General features: G+C 35.6%; 1 protein-coding gene across 3 annotated transcripts in view; it reads right to left on the minus strand.

The window, feature by feature from the left end:
• The window catches only part of Csmd3 (CUB and Sushi multiple domains 3), a 1,137,155-nt gene that overhangs the window by 315,720 nt on the left and 795,062 nt on the right, over nt 1-26,373 (minus strand). For all 3 annotated transcript variants that reach the window (XM_036207646.1, XM_036207645.1, XM_036207647.1), the window contains 2 exons: nt 16,471-16,640; nt 2,200-2,356 (listed from right to left, as the gene is read on the minus strand). In XM_036207646.1, coding sequence (XP_036063539.1) covers nt 2,200-2,356; nt 16,471-16,640 — 327 coding nt within the window. The remainder of the gene's footprint in view (nt 1-2,199; nt 2,357-16,470; nt 16,641-26,373) is intronic.

Below are 26,373 nucleotides of genomic sequence, written 5' to 3' on the forward strand. Positions count from 1 at the left end.
ATTTACTGCTTGAGATTAGTAAGACAATCTCACTGCCATCTTAATACTCCATAGCAGAAACTATTAATGAGTGTGCCAAAATATTTTATTCAAGGCACTTAGGAGTCTCAGAAATCCATGATTTCATTAATCATAGATTCATTAACAGTATCACCAAACTTATTTTTTTAAAGAATTATCTGTGATTGTGGCACACTATATTATATAGTTATTTCCACAAAAGTCTCTTTCTTATTAATGAAACTCAGTTTTGATTCCAGGTATAATATAGGCATTTCATGATGGTGTAACACTAATTCAATTAATATATAAATTACTTAATTTTCCAATTTGGGATTAAAGACAGGTGAGGTTTTTTTTTCCCAGGACTCCATAGAAATAGTTTGCAATCATAGTAAAAGAGGAATATGTGACTGGTAATGTCTAATTCTCATTTCCTCTAACCTAGATCACATATTGAGTATGTCTAAGCAGTAGCTATACTGTGACCTTGTAACAGCATATTGCAAGACATAAATGAGCCCCCAAGATGATACTTCATAGGTTAGGATGAAAAAAAATTGTTGTTGATCATGTTGAACAGTTGATTTGAGATCTCTTTCCTGTGGCATTCTGAGATAGAGAAACACTAGCTTTTCAGTTTAAACCAGAATTCATTTTCCACGACTTGAAGTCAAAAGTTGATTTGCTGGTTTTACTAAGTGTGCAATGCATTTACTATTAAAGCAGGTAAAGCAAAATGCATTGTGTGTCTTTAAAAAACATATTGATCATTTATCTTTGTCAAATATAATGATACTTAAAGTCCAAATAGTCAAGATTGTAAGTAAAGAAAGTCAATAATGGGAGAGAGAGTGACTATTATTAATAAAGGTATGGACTTGTTCCTTTTGTGATTAAAGATGAACAGTGAAGTGAAAAGAGCATGTGAGAATAACCTGGGGTGTAAAGTCTGCCTTGAATAATCTTACAATGTTCCTCTAATAATGTTTCTGTATCCTATTTACTTTGCTAGGAATATGTCATACCATTACTTCTCTGAATTATGACCTATGTCTTGACCTTGTTTATAAGTCCTCCACCCCAGAGCCTTTATCAAGGTTAAATTACCTTCTATTTTGATTATCTCTGTGTGAATACTGGGATATAATCTGCATTACACATCAAAAGTAAATTGGAATAATTGTAAAGGATACATGCCTATCATACTTGGGTGTGTGAGGCTGGTCTTGAACATAACTAGATATGAAGATTTAGGCATCAAAGTAAGATCTTCCACTTTTCTTATATATTTAACTCTAAACACATTTTCTTTATTTTACATATTGCTTAATACTTAATGCTTCTGAACATTTTATTTGTATAGGTGTTTTGTCTGCATGCTATGCTGGGGTACAGTGCCTAAGGAAGTTAGAAGCAGGCATCAGATCCCCTGGATCAGTAGTTACAGATGATGATTAACCAGAATGTTGGTGTTGGGTATCCAACTTGGGTCCTCTGAAAGAGCAGCAAGTGTTCTTAACTGTGAGCCATATCTCTAGTCCCACTTCTACACCCTTTTTTCCTGTTATATTTAATATGTTCCCCGTTTGAAACTTATTCAGGTATCAAAATGTTTTATTAAGTCAGTATTCAGACTACATCTTCATTTTCCATGTAGAAATAAAGAGATGTAATTCAAATGAAATGTACAATAATATACTGAAGAGAATATCTCTGGGAGATCTAGGCACAATTTGTTTGCAAAGAAGTTTAAAAAGAAAGCAATATGGTAAGTATCACAGTAGTTGTACAGTTTTTAAAGCATTAAAATATTTGTTATCTCTGACTCAGAGGGTTGGGGTAAGTAAGCATCAGTGGGGAAGAGTTTGAAAAGCATCTTAAAGTTCAATAGTTCCATTGATGCTCAGGGGGTTTAGATCACACCTTAAAAAGCAGAGGGTTTGGAGGTAGGAAAGATGAAAGAAAAAAGAGCCACGTCTAAGTGAAGACAGGCATCAAAGCTGAAAAATAAACTACATCCATAGATATATGATATAAATATAGATGGCGAACTGGAATGAAACTGTTTGCATACACAAGAAAACTGTGTTAAAGCTTCATATAGTAATTCAGAATTCTTGACATTGTGAACCCCAGAAGCAACAATTAGGAATACATATAATTGATGACAAGTTTTTATGTTTTAAAATTACTTACTGGTGTAGACAAGTTGGAAGCCTTCATCTGTCCCTTCAGAGTCAGAATTAAACTCTAGCCAGAGCTGATTGGAAGTGCTGCTGAGTGTCAGTCCTCGCATAGATGCACCCGTAAAAGCACCCAGCAGATGTGTTGTTTTGTCTTTTCCATCATAAATCTGCAAGATATGTTTATAATTAAAATGTAAGTCCCAAGTAACTAGTTCCTAAGTATGTATGTGTATCTAGGAAGAACAGGGGTTATCTGCATTGTCCCTAAGTGGGGGATAATGAAGAATGGCCAAATAAATGAGTTTCAATCAGAAAGTTAGAATTCACATGAATAATTCTCAAGTTCAAAAAATCAGTAGAGTCTAAGAAGCACTTAAACTATAGTGTAACTTTGTTTCCAAGGCAAGAATACCTTTATGACATATAGTTTAAAGTTTAGAACACCTACTTTAAAACGAGTTTACAAAGTTGGTTGGTAGGAGTTTCATTTGTTTATTTAGTTTTTGTTTCTTTGTTTTGCTAATTTCTCAGTTAATCAAACACACCTTTCTCAGAACAGAACTAGTAAAAGTACTATTACCTCCAGTACAGTCTTTTGATTTGCTTCATTTTTGATATTTTAAGAATATTAAGTCAATTCTGGGCAGTGGTGGCGCACACTTTTCCCCTCAGAACTGTGGAGGCAGAGGCAAGTAGATTTCTGAGTTCCAGGCCAGTCTGGTCTACTTAACTATCCCAGAACATCCAGCATTACATAGAGAAACTATGTCTAGAAAAATTAAAACAAACAAACAAACAACAAAACGTTTACAAATAGAATGTTTGCCTACAATGCAAAAATTCCTGGATCAGTCCCAAGAACCAAACATATAAAACATAAAAAGAACAAAATAAAAATAAGAATTTGAAAGTGTACTAAGTGATTATAAATGTTAAACAAGATAAATTGTGTGACAAAATTGATAAACCACATTGGTCTTCTATCATTCATGCTTTTGAAGGTTTGCCACATTGTGCTTCTTGTTTCTCTCAGTGCTGAGATTATGAAAATATGATCACAATGTAATATCTTATTGGATGTGATTAACTGTATACATTATTCTTGTGCTATGTTGGATTTAAAAACTAACACAATGTGGTAGTTTAAATGAGAATGGCCAACACTGATAGATCTGTTGGGGAAGAATTAGGAGGTGTGGCCTTTGTTGGAGAAGGTGTGTCATTGGGGGTGGACTTTGACTTTTTTTAAGACTCACACAGTTCACAGTTCCCCTACCTCATCTCTCTGCCTCACAGTTATGGTGTGCCATGCCTGCCTGCTTACTGTCATGCTCCCTATTATAACTGCCATGGACTTACCCTTTGAAACTATGTGACAAATAAACTCTTCTATAATTTACCTTTGTCATAGTTTATAATCATAGCAATATAAAATTTACTATGACATCTTTGTAGTATATCATACAATTTTTAAAATACTTGCATACAATTTTAATTTATAATTATCATTTACTAGGTTTTAAAATTAAGGTTAAGGTAATTTTAAAAGGTATTGTAAAGTTTTGTTTACATTTCTGATTTAGTAAAAATAGCATAAGCCACCTTTTAGGTTAAACACAAATGGCAGGGTAGTCGATATTGTCCTAAAAAGGACTTTGGCTGGGTAAACAAAGGGGATATTTTTGGATAAACAAGCCTAAAGGTAGGCTTTTGTTTACCAGAGAAGCAGATCTCCTAGACAGTTTTGTTTACCATGAACATCCCTTAATGTGCCCCAAAGGTCAACTACTTTGTGGAAGGCCATCTAGTTCTCAGCCAATAAAAACAGCCTGGATCATCTTAAAGAGCCATCCTTTTGTAATGTAAAAGCTGTTTGCTTTTCTACCATGTTATCCTTCTCTCTGCCCCTCAAGACAGAGTCTTGGCAGTCTGAATCCCAGTAAACCTCTATCAATGCTTGGAATAGTCTAGCTTGGTAGTTTCACTGTGTCCTTGTTTACAGCACCTTGGTAATCTGCAGTCTCAAGACTTTCTTCATATCTTAGAAGTACTCTGAAGATATGGGTTCTTTGAATTTCCAGTGTCTATTTTTTCCTGAATGAAATGTCTCATTTTTCATATTCATCCTAAACTATATTGTCATTTTTTCTTATAGTACATATGGTTGCATCTTTCCTTTGTATTCTGGACCATCTTCTAATGCAATTCTGTTACTAACAGCTGAGCTGTCTTCAGTGACCAGGGTCTTTTCATCTTTTTTTGACATTTTAAATTTTAAAATCATTGGTAAAACTATTAAAAGCCTTTTTTTTTTTTTCTATCAGGGAGTTTCCACCAGTTACACTCTTAAGATTCTTCACTAATTGGGAAATTTATCTTCAAATTTAAATTTCTCTTTAATTTAGTCTTTCAACTTTAAACATGTTGCCCGTGCTAAAACTTGTTCTTTATCTCAGCTACTGAACTTACTGAAGAATGAATTTATTTATTTATTTCTAGCTTATTGAGGTTTTAATTTTTTTTAAATTTTGTTTTGGGCTTTGCTTGTCTGATTTTTGTTTGTTTGTTTTGTTGAGACAGTGACTGACACATAGCTCACTGTGGAGATTGGCCTCAAAGTACCAAATACTGCCTGCCATTGCCTACTGAGTGCTGGGACAAATGTGTGCATCATCTGCCCTTCTTTAAGTTTTAAATACTCTTGCTGCAAACCTAGGCTTAAAGGCTATAAAGAAAAGCAAGGCAGATTTTAATTTATATCATATACAAATACAGCTTTTTACAATTTCCAGGGTCCATAACACATTCTGTTCTAACCACATTAACCTAATCTTTTTTTCTACACAGAAATTTAGAATTCTGCTGTAGGAAGGACCTTTCTGCTCTCTGCACTTGTGGCTGATGCTCTCTGTAACCTTCTATGCACTCTGTATGCTCTGATGGCTTATTTACATTTTAAATTTCCACAAAAGGGAACATGAGAAATAAGAAAGAGAAAATGAGGAAGAAGTCATCTGAAATTCAAGTCAGTGGGGCTGAATACCTGTGAACAATTAACAGTTGTCTCTATTTATTATGTTTTCTGTCAGCAACAAAGAATATATAATATTGGTATTATATATTATGTGTAGACACATCCCTGAAATTATCAGGAGATACTTGGACTCCCCAGAGGATTCCAATTCTTCTATTTTAGTTATCAGCAAGAGTTTATCTGTCTTAAGCAAAACTAAATCAAATGTTGAGATTTATTCAGTAATTAATTTTTTTTGGTTGTTTAATTCTATAAAATTCAACTTTTCATTTCTTAAGGGCACTGGTCATTAGGAGTAACTGATCCCTAAAGACATAGAGTTTATGGTAAAATATAACTCTTTCTGTGAGTTTTCAGTGTTCAATACTCTGTCTTCTTCTGAATGTATTACTTTAATGATGCTGTGGACTATATAGTATAAATCCTATGGTTACAACCACACATTCAAAATCAAAACATCTTGCTCAGTGGTTCTATGGATCTTATTTGTGGAAATATTGTCAAGGTTGTCACAAATATTTTCCTTCAGTATCAACTGCTTCTAAGCAATGTATAATATAATTGTTATATAAAATATTAAAATATAAATAAATGTTTCTAAGTGTAAGATTTTTGTCCTTAATTACATCATAATCCTGGGACACGGGCCAGCCTAAAAAGCAGGTGGGCCCTCTCTGTGTCTCCCTTTCTCCCTTCCCATTTCTCTCTCCCCTCCGCACGTCTTTCTGTCTCTCTCTCTCTGTCCCTTTCTCTCTCTCTCCCTCCTTCCATTTCTCCCTGTCTCTCAATAAAGCTCTAGAAAGGTAACTATGGCTTTTGATTTTTCCGCCAACCAGAACACTCCTCTGGCTGGCCGGTGTGGGCAGTGGCTAGCCTCCAGCAGCGCCACTAAAACCAACATCTGGATTTAACCAACACTAAGATAAAATGAACTCTTGCTCATGTGTATGAACTCTCAATTTGTCAGAAGTTCCAAATAAATGGTAAATAAAAGCTGAACAATTACACTTGGGCAGTGGGCATAAGAGGGCCAGAAGTTCAAGGCCAGACTGGGCTACACGACCCTGTTTCAAAACGTAAAGCCAATCCACCAAGTAAAATTAAGCAACTAATTGACTTAAATGAACACATAAAAAATATTTCTTGAGATTTATTTACAGATTGCCCTAATACTGTTTTCTAAGGTTGCATTAATACTAAAAAAACCAAAATACTCAATAATAGAATAATAGACAGCACTAGCCCTTACTTTATGTATTTTCATCATTTTTGCACATAACAATGTAATTGATAACCAAGTAACACAATACAACTTTAACTCTGTGTTGATATATACCTAACTTTATAAAAATCATAAGACAGCATTATTAGAATGAAGAATTTTAATAAAATTCAGCCCATGATTGGCTGTCACAATATAACAATATATTTTTATTATTATAAACTATATTATATATTAGTTTTTCTAAATTTTAAGCAAAAAACACAGTTTCTTTTAAGAAAATAAACTTTATGACTTTTTTTCCAAAACATATTTTACAATATTATATTTGAGAAAGAAGAAAGAAAAAGAACAAATATTTTTAGGAAAAGTGATCTTTAAGTTTTAGTTTCAGTTGAGAGTATTGAACAGTCACAGAAACCTTAAGCCACTGTTTATATAGCAATGTAGAATCAGAAGGTAGAAAGAAAATGGAGTGAAGATTTCGTGGCATGGAACTTGATCATCCAGGCATGAAACTTTAGCAATATTCACACACCCATTAAACTAAAGCAAAAAGGAAATGTTTAATTAGAAAGGAGATTTAAAAAGAGCTTTATAGTAATCAGGTGCTGCTGCTGAACTTGCAAATAAAGTGTTCAAATATATTAACATATGTTTCTATGAAAGCATAATGACAATAGGAAGACAAAGCTGGGCTGGAGAGATGGTTTGGTGGTTAAGAGCATTGACTGTTCTTCCAGATGTCCTGAGTTCAATTCCCAGGAACTACATGTTGGCTCACAACCATCTATAATGGGATCTGATGCCCTTTTGGTGTGTAAGCAGAACACTGCACACATAGTAAGTAAATTTAAAAAAAAATACAAAGCAGTGCAAGCAAAGACAAATTGCTGTTAAATTAGGAATGAAGGTAAACATACAACCAAGAAAACAAACCAAAGCTTTTCACACAAAAGCTTTTATTCACTGATTAAATTGCATCTGATCTGAAAGAACCAGATAGAATATTTCTTTCAGACTGTTACCTGTTGTATAGCTATTTTCAACAAAACCAAAGTCTTGGAGTATTTTATTCAGTACAGACTATTATTAAAAAATAACAATTTTTTTCTCACATTGCATTGAGGATAGAATATCTCTGAAACTCTCTGTCCAGAATTTTGCTTAAAATTTTGAGTTCATTTGCTCACATCACTCAAGAAATAATTAGACCTTGATCTGGTTCTGCTTTAGTACTCAATCTAATCAGGCCTGAAATCAGTCACTGTAGGCAGAACCTCTTCACACATCAGGTCAACCCTCCTTACAACAACCTGCTCAACATCCCTCAAACCTTTTGCCGTGAGTCACCAGATACATTCAGAATTCAAAGACTTCCACCTCTGTTCTGAAGGATTTAAAAAGAAAAAGTTATATAACTTCATGTGTGCATGTCCACCATAATATGCCTGGTGTCCACAGAGGTCAGAAGAGGGTGTCTAGAACGAGTCACAGATAATTGTGAACAATCATGTGGCTCACAAACTTGCATCTTCTGCAAGAGTAAAAGAATACAGGTGCACTTAACCACTGAGCCATCTCTTCAGTCCCTACTTTTGTTTTCCGAGGCAAAGTTTCTCTGTGAAGCTTTGGTGCCTGTCTTAGAGCTCGCTCTGTAGACCACCCTGGCCTTGAATTCACAGAGATCGCCCTGCCTCTGCCTCCTGAGTTTTGGGATTAAAACATGCGTCACCACCACCTGGCCAGCCCCTACTTTTAAGGATTTAGCACATAAGATTTTATAGGAATCAAAAATGAGTTAAATAAGTCAGACACACAACCTTGTATCACTCTTGTCTTCTTTTGCTGAAATTAGGATTTTCACTCTTGGTTATTTTCTTTATTGAGTGATTTGGAAATGTAAACACATTCCTCAAATATGGTGAATTAGTTGTCAAAGTTTGAATGTAAAAAAAGAATTTTTCTAGTTACCATGAAAGTTTTCTATTCTAAATCTCATGGTTGTTGCAAAGATAATATAAAATAGAATAGGGATACAGTTTTGTTTGACTTCAGTTATTTTGCTCAATTATATAAATATTATGTTTCAGTAAGAAAACTGGGGTGCAATGAAGGATTTAGTTTTCAAGAGCTTTAATGAGAGAAAGGGTTAAACTTCCAATGAAACACAAATGTTATATAACTGATCACAGTTTACTTCATTTTCCTAATAAAAAGGAGTGAGAGCGCATAAGACATTCATGAGGTAAAGCATGGGGGCACTACCATGGCCTTTGGAGTGCTTCTGAATGAACAGGTAACAAATGATTAGTACTGAGTAGCAGGCAGTGTGGCAAATACATGTGATGAACCCAAGTGGACACATGAGGGAGGGGAAATGTTATACAACCAGATTTCAAATTTGGTGAGTACATCCAAGTTACATCTAGTTATAAATTTTTTTAAAGTAATTCATGTTGTTTCAAGAAGTCTGACAAACTTTTCTGGAGAGGGATAGATAAATATTTAAGGCCTTTTGGGCCCTCAGTGTCCTTAGTACCTCTTGCTCAGTTTTGTTCTTGTAGCAAAAATAGCGGACAATATGTAAATGAGTGAACATGGCTTTCTTCCAACAATATTTTATTTACAAAACCAGATGTCAGCTAGAGTGAAGGGACATGCTTGTAGTCCAAGCTACTCAAGGGGCTGAGGCAGGAGGATCACTTGAACTCAAGAATTCAAGGCAAAACTAGACAAATATAAGAAGACTCCAGACCCCTCATCTCTTTCAAAGAACGAACAACCAAATAAGACTACAGGTATCAAGTCCAATTTGGTACTAGGCTCTCATTTCTTCTACTCAATTTCAGAGGAGTATAACACATACTTTGCAAAAGTCATAAAATATGCAGTATTCATTAGTACAATTTCCATGTAACATCAATTCTTATAGAACACTTTCATTGTTTTTGACAAATCTTTTTATATGTAAATTTTGATTACAGTTGAAAATTCATCACAGTTAGAAAAAAATGTATATATAATTTTAATAAGGGGATAATGTTAAAATAGAACATGGTTTTATTGCAACCTTATTATTCAATAAGATACATGAGAATTGACTTTATCAAACTTAGTCTAGTCTTTAAATAATAAGAAAAAATATTTCCAAGACATTTGGTGCTACTTGTGGTATTGTACCCAAGATACAGCCCATTCATTAAGTAGTTAAGGCTGCTTAGTGAAGGAAACATCAAGTGTGGGCAGACTTTGTGTGTAGTGCTTGCAATTTTCTGTGGAACTACTGTTCTGTGACCAGTATCAAAGTAATATCATTGAATGTGGTCTTGGCCAAAGACAAAATGATGAAGAATATTTGCTATGAGACTGTAAACACACACAAAAAATTGTCTAAGGAAATTTAGCCTTAAGGGTTTATTTTAGCAATCATAATGGTGTTCAGTTTCTATGCTAGTTTCAGGGAAAACTCTGTTCCATGACCTAGAGTAGGTCTTTCCAAAAGAGGTTAGATTCCTATATATATTAAAACAAACAAACAAACAAAAAAACAAAAAAACCCAGAAGAAATTAAACTAAGAAAACAGATCAGATTGGTCAAATAACTGGAAGACTGATTCATTAAGATCAAGTGATATCAGGTTTCTTCTTTGGCACATGATTGAGACAGAGGGACTCTCATCATCCTTTAGTTTGAATCTGGCCTTTATGAGAAATTTAGAAGTTATCTCAAGTTTACATTTTCACAAAGTACCAGGGAATGACTTCCTTTCAGTGTGAAATATAAGCTTGCATGAATCCACTTGAATTTTTGCCTGTTTTGTCAAGATTTCATTAAGAGCTTGTTTCCAAACAATGCTCTTAGAATTGTTAAATTATACTCCAAGAGCAGTAGTTTGTGATTAGAAAAGTATATTTTTCATTTTTCTTTTTAAAATAAGCTAGTGGTGAGTTTTAAATTGTAATTTTATCACAACCTAACTTGTAATGCAATTTTATAGCTACATTTAATCAATAGCTATATTTAATAATCATCTATATTTTAACAGCAAGCTCATGATATTTCCCAACTCTCATACATACAATAAATGAAACTTGAAAACCATACAGCATAGGTAACACAGACAGTAGATAACTTTTGTTATTATATCTAAAATAATGTTCATAATTAGGGTTGGAGAAATGTCAGTTGTTGCTAAGGTATTTGGCATTCAAGAATGAGGACCTGAGCTCAACAGCCACATAAAAATCTGGAATGGTCATACACCTTCAGCCCTAGTGCTAGACTCTGGTAGAAAAAGTTAAAGCTTTTAGCTTTTTGCTTAGGCAGTCTAAAGATAGCTAAACAAAGTTTCAGTAAGAGAGAGATGCTATCTTAATATATATTTATATATGTCTCTGTGTGTATATATATACATATATATATGTATATATATACATACATACATACATATATAGTAGGCTTCTCTGCAGCTTTTTTTAGACATCCTAGTGTTAGTTATTGGTCTCCTCAATCTGTTCTTGCATCTAACTTCCCATCCCTCATTCTAGTAAACCTGAGTTACTTTTCATAGAGGATAACGTTCCTCCCTAAGTTGTAGATAGTCAAATAAAAAATCCAGTGCCAGGTTTGGGAGACCTCCTCTGGTCAAAGTTATTTCAGAGACCTCCTGAACCAATACAGGCTATTGTCATTGCTCTTGGTCACCTGCCAGAGTTTGGTGGTAAGACACTATTGCTAAAGACACCATATACATTGTCTATAAGACATTACTAAATCAAACTGGTACTGACCAGGAAGTTTCCTTCCTACTGACTAGTTAGTTGTCATAGTACTGAAAGGATTCTCTGTAAGCTGCTGGGGGCAAATGCTATCACCAGTATTATCGACCTGTGGACCCTCTGAGGAATAGCAGCTGTGGCAAGATAAATTCATGGTTCCTGGGCAGTAGTCGCTCACATTTAATCCCATCACTCTTGAAGCAGGGGTAGGGGGATATCTGAATTTGAGGCCAGTCTGGTCTACAGAGTGAGTTCCAGGACAGCCAGCACTAGACAGAGAAACCCTGTCTCGAACCCACACCCTCAAGAAAAAAAGACTCATGGTTGCAATAGTAAGCCTATCTTGGGAGTAGCCAACTGCTTTCTGGTTGGATTTAAGACCTGTTCTACAGGAGCAAATGCAAGCTGTCAGAGTCATCAAAGAAGTTTCCTGGTGCAATGTGTGATGTTCAACAAAAAACATGCACATGCGAGTGTTCAGAAACATGAGAAAGGAATATATGTTATACATACTCCCCGAGACTCAGGGGTTTTAGTGATAGAGTAGACAGTAAGATTGTAAGACCCACAGGTCATGGAGCATGAGACAGAAACAGTGTCATCAGGACATGACAGGACCACGGCACTCATGAGCTCATAACACTTGCGGTGGTCTGAAGGAGACTTGCACAAGGCCAAACATTCAGACACAGGGGCTGGAAGGGTTCACAAGCCTCCAGCTCTAGCTGAGGAAATTAACACTTGGTGGTGTCTGGACTAGAGGATTCAGTTACTTTTACAGGATTGGCTAGTGGTAGGTTAAGTATGCTTCATAGTGAATATATAAGCAGTACAAATGAAAATCAGTAGATTATAAGAAAAAATAGAAAAAGAAGAGAAAACCAGTTTGGTAGGGAATGGGAGAAACAGAAGGGATTGGGTAAAAATTAAAGAAAAGAAGTAAATATGATCAAACTACTTTGCATGAAATTCTCAAAAAATAATAAAGATACTGTATTTGAAAAAACAAATGATGTCTTCATTTATCATGGGAATAGGAAGAAGCGGAGTGCTAGAGAGGTCCCCAGAAATCTACAAAGATATCTCTAAGATAGATTACTGGCAATGGTCGAGGGAAAGCCTGAGCTGACATACTCTGGTGATCGGATGGCCGAACACCCTTACTGTCGTGGTAGAACTGTCATCCAATGACTGATGCAAGCAGATGCAGAGATCCATGGCCAAGCCCCAGGTGGAACTCCTGGAGTCCAATCGACAAGAGACAGGAGGGATTGTATGAGTGAGAGATGTTGAGACTGTGATTGGAAAAAGCACAGGGACAAATAGCCAAACTAGTGGAAACACATGAACTGTGAACCAGTAGCTGAGGAGCCACCATGGAAATGGACCAGGCCCTCTGGCTAAGTGAGACAGTTGATAAACTTAAACTGTTTGGGAGTCCCCCAGGCAGTGGGATCCGGACCTGTCCTTGGTGCATAAGCCGGTTTTTAGAAACCTAGGGCCTATGCTGAGACACTTTGCTCAGTATTGGTGCAGGGAGGAGGGGACTGGACCTGCCATGGCTGAATCTACCAGGCTGGACTGACTCCCCGAGTGTAAGTGGCACAGGCCTTTAATTCCAGCACTGGGGAGGTAAAGGCAGGTGGATTTTTGCAAGTTTGAGGTAAGCCAGGTCTACATTGTTTTATAGGAATTATTTAATATACTTAAGTTTTAACAATCAACAGCAAATACTCACGTGATGGCACAGTAAAATCAGGAATATTTGTTTTGTGTTTTCTATATCAAGAAATCCTTCCTCACATCTAGCAATCTTGTTTACTACCATACTTTCTAAAATAATTCCCTCATGGCCTTTTGTGAAGCTTCAAATTAATCCATTACTTTTGCATACCAATTAAGTTCTTATTTGAAAAAATATATATATATATATTTATAAATATTATATATATATATAATATGGGGATGCAGAAAGACCCTGTTTCACAAAAAAAGGAAAAGAAATAATCAGGTTTTCCAGTTATTTGTGATTGGAAAATATGGAGTCACTTCTGTTCATCTTTTTATTTTTATTATTATTATGATGATGATGATGATGATGATGATGATGATGATTTTTTCAGGTAGAGTTTCTCTGTATAGTTCTGGCTGTTCTAGAACTCAGTATGTAGATCAGGCTGGCCTCCAACTCACAGAGATATGCCAGTTTCTGCCTCCTGAGTACTTGGATTAAAGGCATACACTGTCACCACAGGACTTTATTAAATTCTTAAGAAGGTTGTAATCATTCACTTAGTTTATATTTTGCATAAGAAATGAGATGTAAACTGCCATTTAAGCTTTGATAAATAAAAAAAGCAAAAGATTGCCTCATAATCTCTGCTATACATTATTATCTAGACAAAGTGCTTAATCATTATATAAAAATAGAAACAGAGAAATAGTATTTCTGATTGTGACTTTGACATCAGACAGTGAGTATTCATTGTTAGTTGTTTACACCTAAGCACACTGAGTGCTTCCTATAAAAGTTAATTGAAATAAATATACTATCTGTTTCAAGTGAGGCAAGGGAAGAAGCTACCAGAATTTCGGCCACAAACTGTGGCCATTGAGAAGAACTAAAAGCCGAGGACATTACAGTTGGAGCCAAGGCAACCTCCATTAGTTAAGGCAAGAACAAATGAGTTAGTTTCTGTTTAGGTTTCTAAGACAGAACCTTCCCTTTTGTTAATAGAGTTGTGTCATGATTGGACTTACTAGTTAGGACACAGACAAGAGAGTTTCTTGACTTTCCCAGGGAGGTGGTAAAGCCTAAAGAAATTGACATGCTCCATGAAATAGGTAAGAGAGAAACAGTTACGAATCACTAGTGAAGCAGGTGGTCATGAGTCATACACACGGAATTCTGGTGTAACTCAGTGTCATATACTGAATAGCTAAAAAAATACTTATTAGGTTGGTCCCAGAAAATAATATGGTATTAAGACCTGGTAGATACAAATAAGATTTGTATTGGGAAAGAAGGGCTGTCGGGGATGCCCAAGTGCATTGGTGTGTCTACAGGTGATGCCAAATGAGAGTTTAGAAGCTGCATCACCTGGAGTTTTCTATGTCTTCCTTCATCTTTCTTCACCCCATCCTCTCAGATAGTCACTCAATACCCGTCTCTTGTTCTTCTCACAGTATCACATTTCACAAATACATGACACTTCCACACATAGAAGACTTCAGCGAAAAGTTCTATGTGAAACATACCAGAAGAATTCTGCTTCTGAAAAGGCATTATCTGTTACATAAATATACTTTTTTCCAAATAAGAAGCCTCATCTGATATGCAAAAGAATGGATACATTTAAATCACCACAAAGGGACATGAAGGAGTTATTTATTTATTTTATTTTTTATTTTTGTGGAGCTGAGCATCAAACCCAGGGCCTTGTGCTTGCTAGGCAAGCACTCTACCACTAGGCTCACAAGCAAAAATATAGGAGTTATTTTAAGAAAGAATAGTGGTAAACAAGTGTGAGAAAGGATTTCTTTCTTTCTTTCTTTTTTTGGTTTTTTGAGACAGGATTTCTCTGTGTAGCTTTGTGCCTTTCCTGGAACTCACTCTGTAGACTAGGATGGCCTCAAACTCACAGAGATCCACCTGTCTCTGGCTCCCGAGTGCTGGAATTAAAGGCGTGAGCCACCGCCACCCAGCGAGAAAGGACTTCTTGACATTTATCTCATAAATACATTATAATTGCTGCTTATGTGATGCTGCCTAATGGCTGGGTTTACATACCCCATTTATTCATTAATATATTTTCCTGCTAGACTAAAATGATCACTACTTCAACTCTGTGTAAAAGCATTTGGTTATTTTTAATATTGCAAGTATTATTTATTTGAGATGCTGAGGATCTGAGTGATGGTCTCATGAATGCTGATAGCAATCTGAGCTATTCTACCATGCAGGAAATGTAAATTAATTATTTAAACCAGAAAATCTGAACAATGAACTGGAGCTGAAATGTTGGCTATAATGAATTTCTTGATGGGCATACACAAAACAGGAATGCATAACTAGACATAATTATAATCAGTATTATATACATTATTGCACTTCAAAAACCTTTCCATACACCTATACTCATCTTCTTTTTTTTTTTTTTTTTTTTTTTTTTTTTTTGAGACAGAGTTTCTCTGTGTAGTTTTACATCTTTCCTGGAACTCACTCTGTAGCCCAGGCTGGCCTTGAACTCACAGAGATCTGCCTGCCTCTGCCTCCAGGGTGCTGGGATTAAAGGCATGTGCCACCACTGCCTGGCTTCTGTACATCTTCTTACACAATGGAAACTACCAAACATCAGTGATATGATTTTAAAAAAATAATAACCAATGAGTAACTACTCATAGATTTAACAAAATCCTTCCCCTGCTGTCAAAATGGGAAATGTAATTTTGTTTCAAAATTTATAAAAATGGAGATATTTTCAATTTCTTGTCTTGCTTAAGAAAATGTTGAATAAAAATTATGAATTATTTCTTTAAAATACTTTAATACAATTTTACAGACATAAAATTTTTAATGTGATAATATATTTGCTACAATTTGTATTTACCAAAACATTTTTATTACATAAAGCAAATCAGTTAACTATTCAAATATCTACTTTAAAGAAGTGTGTTATATATATTCTTTAAAAGTACATTTGAATATTTTTATATAAAAATTTTACAGTAAATATTATGAACTAAGTATTGTTTTCTAAATTGACACTGATTTTTCAGGTTTACATATAAATGAAAGTGATTTGTATCATAATTTTAAAAGTTCTTTACATACTAATAAAGAATAATTTCTCAGTAGATATCAAAATTATAAGACAAGCCATCTTTTATTAAAAATAACAAAATTTGTGACATAAAAAGTTACTCATGACTTTTCTTAACAGATATGGTCATTCATATGTTAGTTTTTTAAATTTCTAATACTTATTGAATGAGATATTTTGCAGCAAAGTTTTCTTATTTTGGCTGTCGTGAAATACATACTTATATGTCATAGAACTTAGGATTTCTTACCATAAAAAAAATTTCTGGAAGCAAAATATTGTTTCAGATAAAAAACAATAGGAATGGCATATATGAAATGTTGAATGAGTTCATATTTGATTGTGTGTTCACATTCATGTAAACCTATTTAGGAACGATACTGAATGGTCAAAGAACAACACAGTGAGTGACCCGCTTACCTTAAGGACGTCTCCTTGCGCTAAGTGAAATGTCCTGGCTGAGATATTGATGCCCTTCCCTGCTTGAACCTGAAGACTGTAGATGCATTCATGGTTGTTCTCATAGTTCAGTGGGTAATTTGGGGAAAGCAGAATCCCTTCGTCATTTGTTGCCGATGCTCCACATTCAGCTGCATGTAAAACAGAATATTGAAGCCCAGTTTAATAGACAGCGCTGCATTCTCCAGAGAGTTTTGCTTATGGAGTGTAGATGCTTTGTATTTTACCCAGACCCTAGTAGGAAGTTACTTGCTAACAAGGTTTGTGCCATAGAGGACCAACGCGGTTCTCAAATGACTGAGGGAAGAAGAGCCCAGAATGCTCTGGGGATGACACACCTACCTGTGGGAATTTATAGTAGTTGTCACAAAATGTGAGCACCTTCCTTCATACAAAATAATAGTAAAATGTAAAAGATCTCCAGTAGATCACTTAAATTTGTGGATTTCTTATACATGTATTAAACTTACATTTTTTATGTAGAAATTTAATTTTAATGCTATCTTTTTTAATTTGCCTTTCAAGACTTTAAAAGATTCTTTCCTCCCAATAAGTATTACTTCTTTTCAAGAAATTCAATGACAATATTGAATTTTTAAAAATTATATAATAATTAAAAATCTAAAAATGCATAAGATATTTAGTATGTTTTAGCCATACAACTTTTCTTAGTGTAAGGCACTTCTAGAATACAGTATAGAGAAGTGCTGATCCTCTCAGTCACCAGATATATACTGTATGTGACAAATTTGAGGAAATATGGAACAGAGATTTCTCAGTATATTAAACTAGAGGACTTGCAGCAATGTTACAGAATTGAACAAGTCTGTACTTTTTTTTTTAACCCCCAACCCCCTCCAAGACAAGGTTTCTCTGTGTAGCTTTGTGCCTTTCCTGGAATTAGCTTTGGAGGCCAGGTTGGCCTCGAACTCACAGAGATCTGCCTGCCTCTGCCTCCCGAGTGCTGGGATTAAAGGCATGCACACACCCCCCCCCCAACACAAGTCTGTACTTTTAAAATACACTTTAGAAATCTTTGCCTTGGGTTTTCTACCTTATCTAATTGCTGACTTTATTAGCATTCCTTAGGGTGTATTTCAATGTTCAAAATAAACTGAAGAGGCAAAAACAAACCAGCAAGCCATTATTGTCTAGAAATAAGATTTTAAAATTATAATTTCTGGGAACAGTAGAAGATGAAGACAATACGATGAAAGATCATGAAATGCTTTACTTTTAAATGCTTAAATGTTACAAAATTAAATCCAGAAAGAGAGACACACCAATGAAGAGCTGAAACTGTCAAGAAGAAGCAGAGAAAAAGTAACAAGTGTGAAACATGAGAAATGAACATTCAGTGTTGATAGCCAACCAGCCAGGAAGAGAGACTGCAACACAGCCATTTGACAAAGGGCTCAAAACTGGAGACGAAGACAGTCTACTTCCAACATTGTTTGTCAAGATTTCCATTTCAATTACATCTAAATGTATTCAAAGAGTAATACCCTTTTGTCTGCTTTTAGATCTACGCATTCATAGTAGCCCAATGAACTTACAAAAGGAAAGATGACAAATTAAAACCTAAAGGCAACATGGGTGCAATGTGGTGACATATCTTGTTTTCCTCAATGAACTCCTGTAATTCTAGTGTCTCAAGTAGGATTCTGTGCCCCATCATCCAGGCCACTCTGAACTACAGAGAACATGCATCTGTAGAGTACCACATAAAGCTGTGCATCTTCTTACAGAAGCATCATTGGTCATTTAAATCTTCTTCATTCCTTGCTCTACCTTATTAGAACTTTTGTGTACTTCCAGAGACATGTGTGTGTGTGTGTGTGTGTGTGTAGTAGCTAGGCCAACAGTGCATACTTTTTCTAGAAGCATAGAATTGTAAAGATATGCTCTTAGATGCAAAGTATTGTTACATTTATTTCATACTTTATGACTTAGATTTTTAAATAGACTTAATGACTTAGATTCAAAATTAGGCCCATTTAGCCCTGAGGCTTGGATAAGTTATTTATTAATGTCTTTATATTCTTATAATAAAAATAATATCTTTCATATATATATATACATATATAAAACTAAAACTTTAGTCCTTTGTAGGCACACAAAGCCCAAGAATCTAATCAGCATGAACAATTTAACTATATGAAGTATATTTGTCTTCATATCATATATATTGGAAAAATAAAATAATGAAGCTTGCCATAGTTATCTTGCCCCAAATTGAAGAACTGTTCCAAAGTATATGTGTATTTATTCTTAAAGTCAGAGTATCATTTTTAATGTCAAATGATGAATATGCTAGAAAGCTTCCTTTCTTTAATTTGAAATTAAGGATGTCACTTTAAATATTTAGAATTCACAGTAGCAAATGGCGTATTTTGTGAATATTAAGGAAAAGAAAAAGTGGTCTTTTGTTGACCTTCATAGGATATATAAATTATCAATACAAAATTCCTAGCCTAAACATTGGACCTGTTGATTTCTGTAGAAAACAAACCACAATTATATCACATAAAGATTTGACTTTAGTATACTTAGAAATGGATTTGACTTGCTGAACAAAAACAAACATGTGGATAAACCTAGCTCAAGCTGGATTGGTGTAGAAGAGAGATATGTGCCGACATCTGTTGATAAGAATGATTGCCAAAGTGATAAGCTCACTAAGCAGCAAATCCCACAGGACATCAATTTTTCTTGCTTACCGAAAACCAGGCAAACCCTTGCATCATTAATCTCCATAACTGTGGTAGGAAAATCTAGGCTTGATTTGTTTCATATATACAGTCACATATTTTCAGGAAAACTAGCAAACTGATTTTTGGTACTTTGGCTGGGAAATTGGAAAAAATGTCTGTGATCAAAAAGGTTATTTTTAGAATTCTTTGTTTTATATGGAAATCATTTATTGCAAGATGTATAACAATTTCTCTGATAGTAATTATTTAATGAGGCACCTAATGAGTTGTAAAACATTAATGTAATTGATAATTCTTAAGGACTATTTCTAATATGCTTTTTAGATACAGCTGTATTAATATTGCTTTTGTTCATCAGAAAACCTTAGGCAATTATACAATTTTCTCCTAAGTATTTTAATACTTAGATTCTTAGTTAAATTTAAAGGTAGAGATGCATATTAATTCTTCATGTCTCTAATGAAAATGTGAGTATCTCATTTCTTCATTTAGACATTTTAGTGTCCTATTTTATAGGCAACAGGGGGGTTAATGTACAATAATGCAAACTTGTACATTTAAAACTGTTGTGTATCTTCTTTTAATAATTAATGAAGAAGCTTTAAAAATAATTTTTATTATTCTACAAGCATGTGCTTGATTTTCATTTATTCTTCTTGCATATATTACATCCCAACTGAGTCCTTTCCCTCCACTCCTCCCAGTCACCCACTCCCACACCAGTCTATCCCAGATGCTCTGCTCCTCTGCTTCCCCTAAGAAAAGAGCAGGTCTCCCAGAGACGGAAACCGAACACAGCATAACAAGGTGAATAGGCACAGGCTCTCATATCAAGGGTCCATATCAAGGCTGGCTGAGGCAACCAGTAGGAAGAAAAGAATTCCAATTCCCCTGGCCACACAATAATTTAAACACAAAATATACACGGAAAAATATTGAAGTCAGCAAGGAAAAAGGAGCCAGTAACATATAAGTTAGACCCTATTAGAATTATACGTAACTTCTCAATGTAGACTCTAAAAGCTAGAAGTACTTAGATAGATATCCTGCAGACTGGACGAGACCATAAATGCCAGCCTAGACAGACTACTATACTCAACAAAAATTTCAATTACCATAGATGGGGGAAACAAGATATTTCATGATAAAGTCCAATTTAAACATTTCCATCTATAAATCCATCCCTACAGAAAATACTAGAAGGGAAACTCCAACCAAAGGAGGTAAGCTATACCCATGAAAACATAGGGAATAAATAATCTCATGCCACCAAAACCAAAAGAAGAGAAGTACACACACACACACACACACACACACACACACACACACACACATAATCACCACCAACACCAAAATAAAAGGAATTAACAATTATTGGTCATTAACATTTTCAACATAAATTAACTCAATTCTCCAATAAAAAGACACAGACTCACAGACTAACAGAATGGATGTGAAACATGATCCACCTTTATGTGGCATATATGAAGTACACTTTAACATCAATGATAGATATTACCTCAGAGTAAAGGGCTAGAAAAAGATCTTCCAAACAAATAGACCTAAGAAGCAAGCTGGTGTAACCATTCTAATGTCTAACAAAATAGACTTCAAAACTAATCAGAAGAGATAGCGAAGGGTAATACATATTAATCAAATGATAAATCCACCAAGAGAACATTACAGTTCTTAATATCTATATTCAAAACACAAATGCATCCAAGTTTGTAAAAGAAACATTACTAAAGCTAAATCATATATGAGCACCCCCACACACATTGATAATGAGAGACTTCAGTACCTCAATCTCCCCACTGGACAGGTCATTCAGATAAAAACTAAACAGATATAAACTGTAGCTAACAGATGTTAGGAAGCAAATGGACCTAATTGATATCAACAGCCCATTTCACTATACACAAAACAATACACCTTCTTCTTAAGCACCTCATAGAACCTTCTCCAAAACTGACTACATACTCAGTCACAAAGTAAGTCTCAACTGATACAAAAATTGAAACAACTGCCTGTATCCTATTAGGCCAAAATGGATTAAAACTAGATTTACAACAGAAACAACAGAAAGCCTACAAATTCACAGAAACTTAACAACTATCTACTGAATAACTACTGGATCAAGGCAGAAAAAAAGAAAGAAATTAAAGGCTTCCTAGAGTTCAATGACAGTGAATGCACAATATACTCAAACTTCAGGGGACACAATGAAAGCAGTGTTGGGGAGGAAAGTCCATAGCACTAAGTGTCCACATAAAAATATAGGAGAACTTTTTTATTAGCAACTCAACAGCACATCTGAAAGGTCTGGAACAAAAAGAATTAACACATCCAAAAAAAGCAGAAGTCAGGAAATGAACCAAGGGTGGAAATTGATACCATAGAAGCAAAAAATAGTACAAAGAATCAATGAAACAAGGAGTTGGTTCTTTAAGATCAACAAGATAGACAAATCCTTATCCAAACTAAAGACCGGTTAACAAAATCAGAACTGAACATGAAAATTTCTTCTAATGTGTTTTGGGTCAAATTCAGCCCTACTCTCCCCCTAATTCTTCAATATTCATCTTCTATCTCCTCACCCTGTTAGGGACCAAGATGTCAGGAACCAAACATGAACCATGGAAAGTAGTAGCTAAGCCAGAGAACAAGTCATAAGCCCACTGCCCTTCCCCAGCGCAGTAACACCTGTTTACTAACTGGAGGCTCCCAAAGATAAGAACATTCCATAGTCAGGTGCCATGGCAACTGAATGTAAAGAGCATTCCATGGTCAGGTAGCCTAGCAACAGAACAAATGGCCCCTGACCAGTGACCTTAGCAGACTTCCTGCAGTTGCACGACCTGCATGTCTTCCATATTCTGCACGCCTTCCACATCCCTTCCCCTTCCCTCCTTCCTGCCCCTTCCCCTCCTATGCTATATAAGCCACGCGGAGAGAAATAAAGATTGGAAGCTTGATCAGAATCTTGTCTTGCTGTCCGTCTTTTGTGTCCCCTGTCTCTCATTCGCTCCCACAGATGGGTCACCCCTGTTGAAACCCCGCTGGCCAGGGCATCACCCCTTCCCAATTTAGTGGTTTTTTTTATCCATCCAGTCTAATTTATGGTGCTTATATATTCATGGACAGTGAACAAAAAAAAGAATTTAAAAATAATTTATTTAAATTCCTTTGAGATTTTTAAATTTCTTCTTCAACAATCCAATTCATCAACAATAATAAGCTCTTTGTGATTTGCAGACATCACAAAATCAGTAGCAAAAAAAATTCTCCAATAAAAATTGATGTATTTTCATAAACTGATGTTGTAATTTCACCCTTCATTTCATAATGACGTGTTAGGGTCTATTTAGGGACTCATTGTGTAATATTAGCAACTAACCTTTGAACTTGGTATGGTTATTCACACATATAAGCTCAACACACAGGAGCCTTAGTATGATATTCTGTCTAAAAAGCCCAAATAAAATAGAACAACTATCAGTAACTATAGATACATGGCTATGCATGTTAATTCTTGGGGATCAGGCCTTCATCTTTATGTTTTTGGCATTCTAGAAGAAAAGATAAAACCATGAACTGGCACGTGCAGTGATGTGCAGTTAGAAGTATGGCCCATGTCTGTGGTGAGCTGGCATGACGTAAATGAGGAACGTGCACATTTTAGGGACACTTAGGTGGCCAAGTCTGACAGGATGAGTTTTTTCTTGAGATACAAATAATCCAAGAAGAGGACCAACTTGCAAATTGCCCTGTGTTCTCCATCTGCCATTTCACAGCATGCTTCCCAAATGCTTGTTGATATATACATAACAAATAAATGTGTCAACTTCTTAAAGACAGGATATATTTCATAGGACTTGTTCAAAACACAAGGACGTTATTTTGGTTGTGCTGTTTTTGATGTGAGATTAAGAAATAGTTGCAAAGACAATCTAAATTTACGCACAGAAATTTCCTGACAGTTACTTCGGGAAACAAAATTTGAAAGGGTGAACCTGAATAGCATCATTAAGAAGGATGGCATCTGACACACCACCTAAGGTATTTAAAAGGTATTTATTGTGAACTTGATGGTGATTTGTGGTAGGGTTTTTTTTTTTCCCTCGTTTTTCTTTATTTTATCTGTGCTTCAACTCCACATACCAGCCATTGGTTCCCCTGCCAGCGCTCCCGCCCCCACCCTCCTCCCAGCCCCTCCTCTCCATCCCCAACCCCTCCAGGGCCAAGACTCCCCCAAGGATCCAACTCAACCTCAGCACAGGCAGGTCCAGTCCTGCTCAAGGTTCCAAACAGCCAGCTCATGCACCAAGGACAGGTCCAGGTCCCACTGCCTGGGTGCCCTCCTCAAACTGCTCAAGCCACCCAACTGTCCCACCCATCCAGAGGGCCTGATCCAGTTGGGGGCCCCACAGCCCCAGCTCTACAATTCATGTGCTTCCACCAGCCTGGCCATCCTTCCCTGCGCTCCTCCAATCCCAGCCCCAACAATTCACACTCCCACAGTCCCCCCTCCTCCTCAACAATTGAACTCCTGGAGCTCCACATGGTGCCTGGCTGAGGATCTCTGCATCCACTTCCATCTATCTATCTATCTATCTATCTATCTATCTATCTATCTATCTATCTATCTATCTATATCAGCTTTAAGAAATCCATTCAGCACCGCTGTGTGGGAATGGATTGTGGTCTTTAACTCCCTTTGGTAGAAAACCTAGAGAAGAGTTGTAAAATGAATCAGACAAGAGATAGCGAGATCTTGAAATAAAGCTCAGGAGAAAGAGAAGATAGGAAAGGAGAAGTTTTAGAACTTGACGACTAGTTGTTGTGGAAGGGGAAAGTAAGCCAGAGCTGATGTCTGAGGAGTGGCTCTCAGTATGTGTTGAAGAGAAAACTCTATCTGTGTATTGTATGTGAGGTAGAGAAGTGTATAAAAAAGCTAAAAACTTATTTATACTTATGAGGTTTATATTTCAAGACATAGACAAAATGTTTACCAGATAATGTTTGAGAAGAAAAAGCAAACAAAGGAAAACAACAACAAAACAACCCCTGAATGTAAAGCAATATCTAATATTTTCATACTCCAGAATTCTAAAATACACTTTTAAACAATGGGAAAGACCAGTAAATTCCAACTTAATAAGGAGGCATGAACAAGAAAGACAGGGAGCCAGGGGAGAGACCAGTTATTTTTGAAATAAAATAGGGTATGTAGCACTTGTAGAGGACACTACCAACATATATTTCCTTATCTACAAATATGATTACTTCAAATATTATATAACTCCATATATAAAGTGTATCAAAAATCTTAACTGCTAATAGTATATTTACTGTTCACTGTTTACATTGTACGTGTACATTTTGTGTACTTTTTACAAAATTCTCATTGAAGCAAGCCTGTATTTCCAAAGAGTATTTGATGGTAGATGTGGCTAGTAAGCCACCCAAGAACATAAACAGGATATTATCCTGACCCCAGACACTTAACCCTTACATATTTCTACACAGAGATGAGCATAATAAATACACTGTCTTACAGTATAAGGACTTCACTTTCACTAGGAAGCTAGAAGCTGAGGTAAATCACTGTGCTACAAATCAGACATTGTAAGAGAACATAGAAGAGAGCTTCAGGGAAGAATTGTTTCTCATAGCCAGAGAGCATTGAACTGACAGGGCAATAGGTTGTAGTACTTTGGAGACAGTGAAGAATTATGGTGGATCAAGGACAAGGGGATGGTTACATGCTAAGAAGGAAATTCCATTTAAGGATATTAATTTTCATGCATTGAAATGGAAAGTAATTATAGTTTTCTTTAGTCCAAAATGTATTTTTATGCCGTATTACTTTATAACACTCTTAGCACCATGGAAACCTTTTTCTCTGCAATGAGTTGATTATATACTTACAAAGAAATGTAATCTTAGTTCATAGATGAGGTGGTCAAAACATGTTTCTTTTTTAGAGATTAAAATGCAACTCTCAGATTAAATAGAAATTTAATAAAGCTTATTAATGAGTCATGTAAAGAAAGGACATGGAAGGAAGCAGAATTTCTTTTACATGTATTTATGTTGTCTGTTGAGTTTATGATGGTGGGCATGTATACGTCACAATATATAAGCATGTGGCAGTTAAGAAGACAACATTCAGGAGAGATTGGGTCTCCATTTCCACCATGAGGGCTCCAGAACAAAAACTAAGGTCATCAGTCCCCCGACTTTACACAAGACTCTAACTGACAAGCCATTTTGTTGCATATTTGTACATTTCCTCTCTGCTCCTATATTATATAAATATAAGCACTGTCACACTGCTGTATATGTGTGTTTGTGTGTGTGTGTGTGTGTGTGTGTGTGTGTGTGTGTGTGTGTGTGTGTGTGCTGTGTTATTGTTTATGTTACTGTTGAGGAATGAATGCAGGTTTTTCCTGTCAGGCAAGCAGTGTGATTTGAATGAGGATGGACCCCAGAGGCTCAAATATTTGAATGATCAGTCATAGTTGATGGAACTGTTTTGGAAGGATTAGGAGTAATGGCCTTCTTTGGGAAGGAGGTGCATCACTGCAGAATGGTTTTGAAGTTTCAAGAACTCAAGCCATCCAAGCTAGCTCTCTCTTTTTTGTTTTTGTGGATCTGATGTGAACTATCAACTACTTTTCAAGCAACATGCTTGTCTGTCTGCTGTCATGCTCCCAGCCACAATGGTAATAGACTTTAATCCTCTGTAGCCAGGAGTCCCAAATTAAATGTTTTCTTTCATGAGTTCCCTTGGTCATGGTGTTTTTCATGGCATAGAAATCTAACCAAATGATCAGTTATTAGCATCCTCATTCATCTTTAATAGTTTTAAAATGAAAAATAAATTTAAAGTAAGTAAGCTAGTTTGTTAAATGAGACTGATTTCTATTATATTCAGAGATTCCTAACACCTAGTTAAATGGCACAGCTATTGTAATAAGCAAAATTTCAAAGCACATTTTAAAGAGAGAGGTTTATAACATTATAAAATAGTATAGAAAATATTAGGTAAGTTAATGTATTTCTACCACCCCCCCCCCAAAATGCTCCTTGCAAATAAAAATCATTGCTACATATGGGAATAAGATTTACATCAAGTGAATCAAGT

The sequence above is a fragment of the Onychomys torridus genome, chromosome 16 (assembly GCF_903995425.1).
Source record: "Onychomys torridus chromosome 16, mOncTor1.1, whole genome shotgun sequence".
NCBI classification, from domain to species: Eukaryota; Metazoa; Chordata; class Mammalia; order Rodentia; family Cricetidae; genus Onychomys; species Onychomys torridus.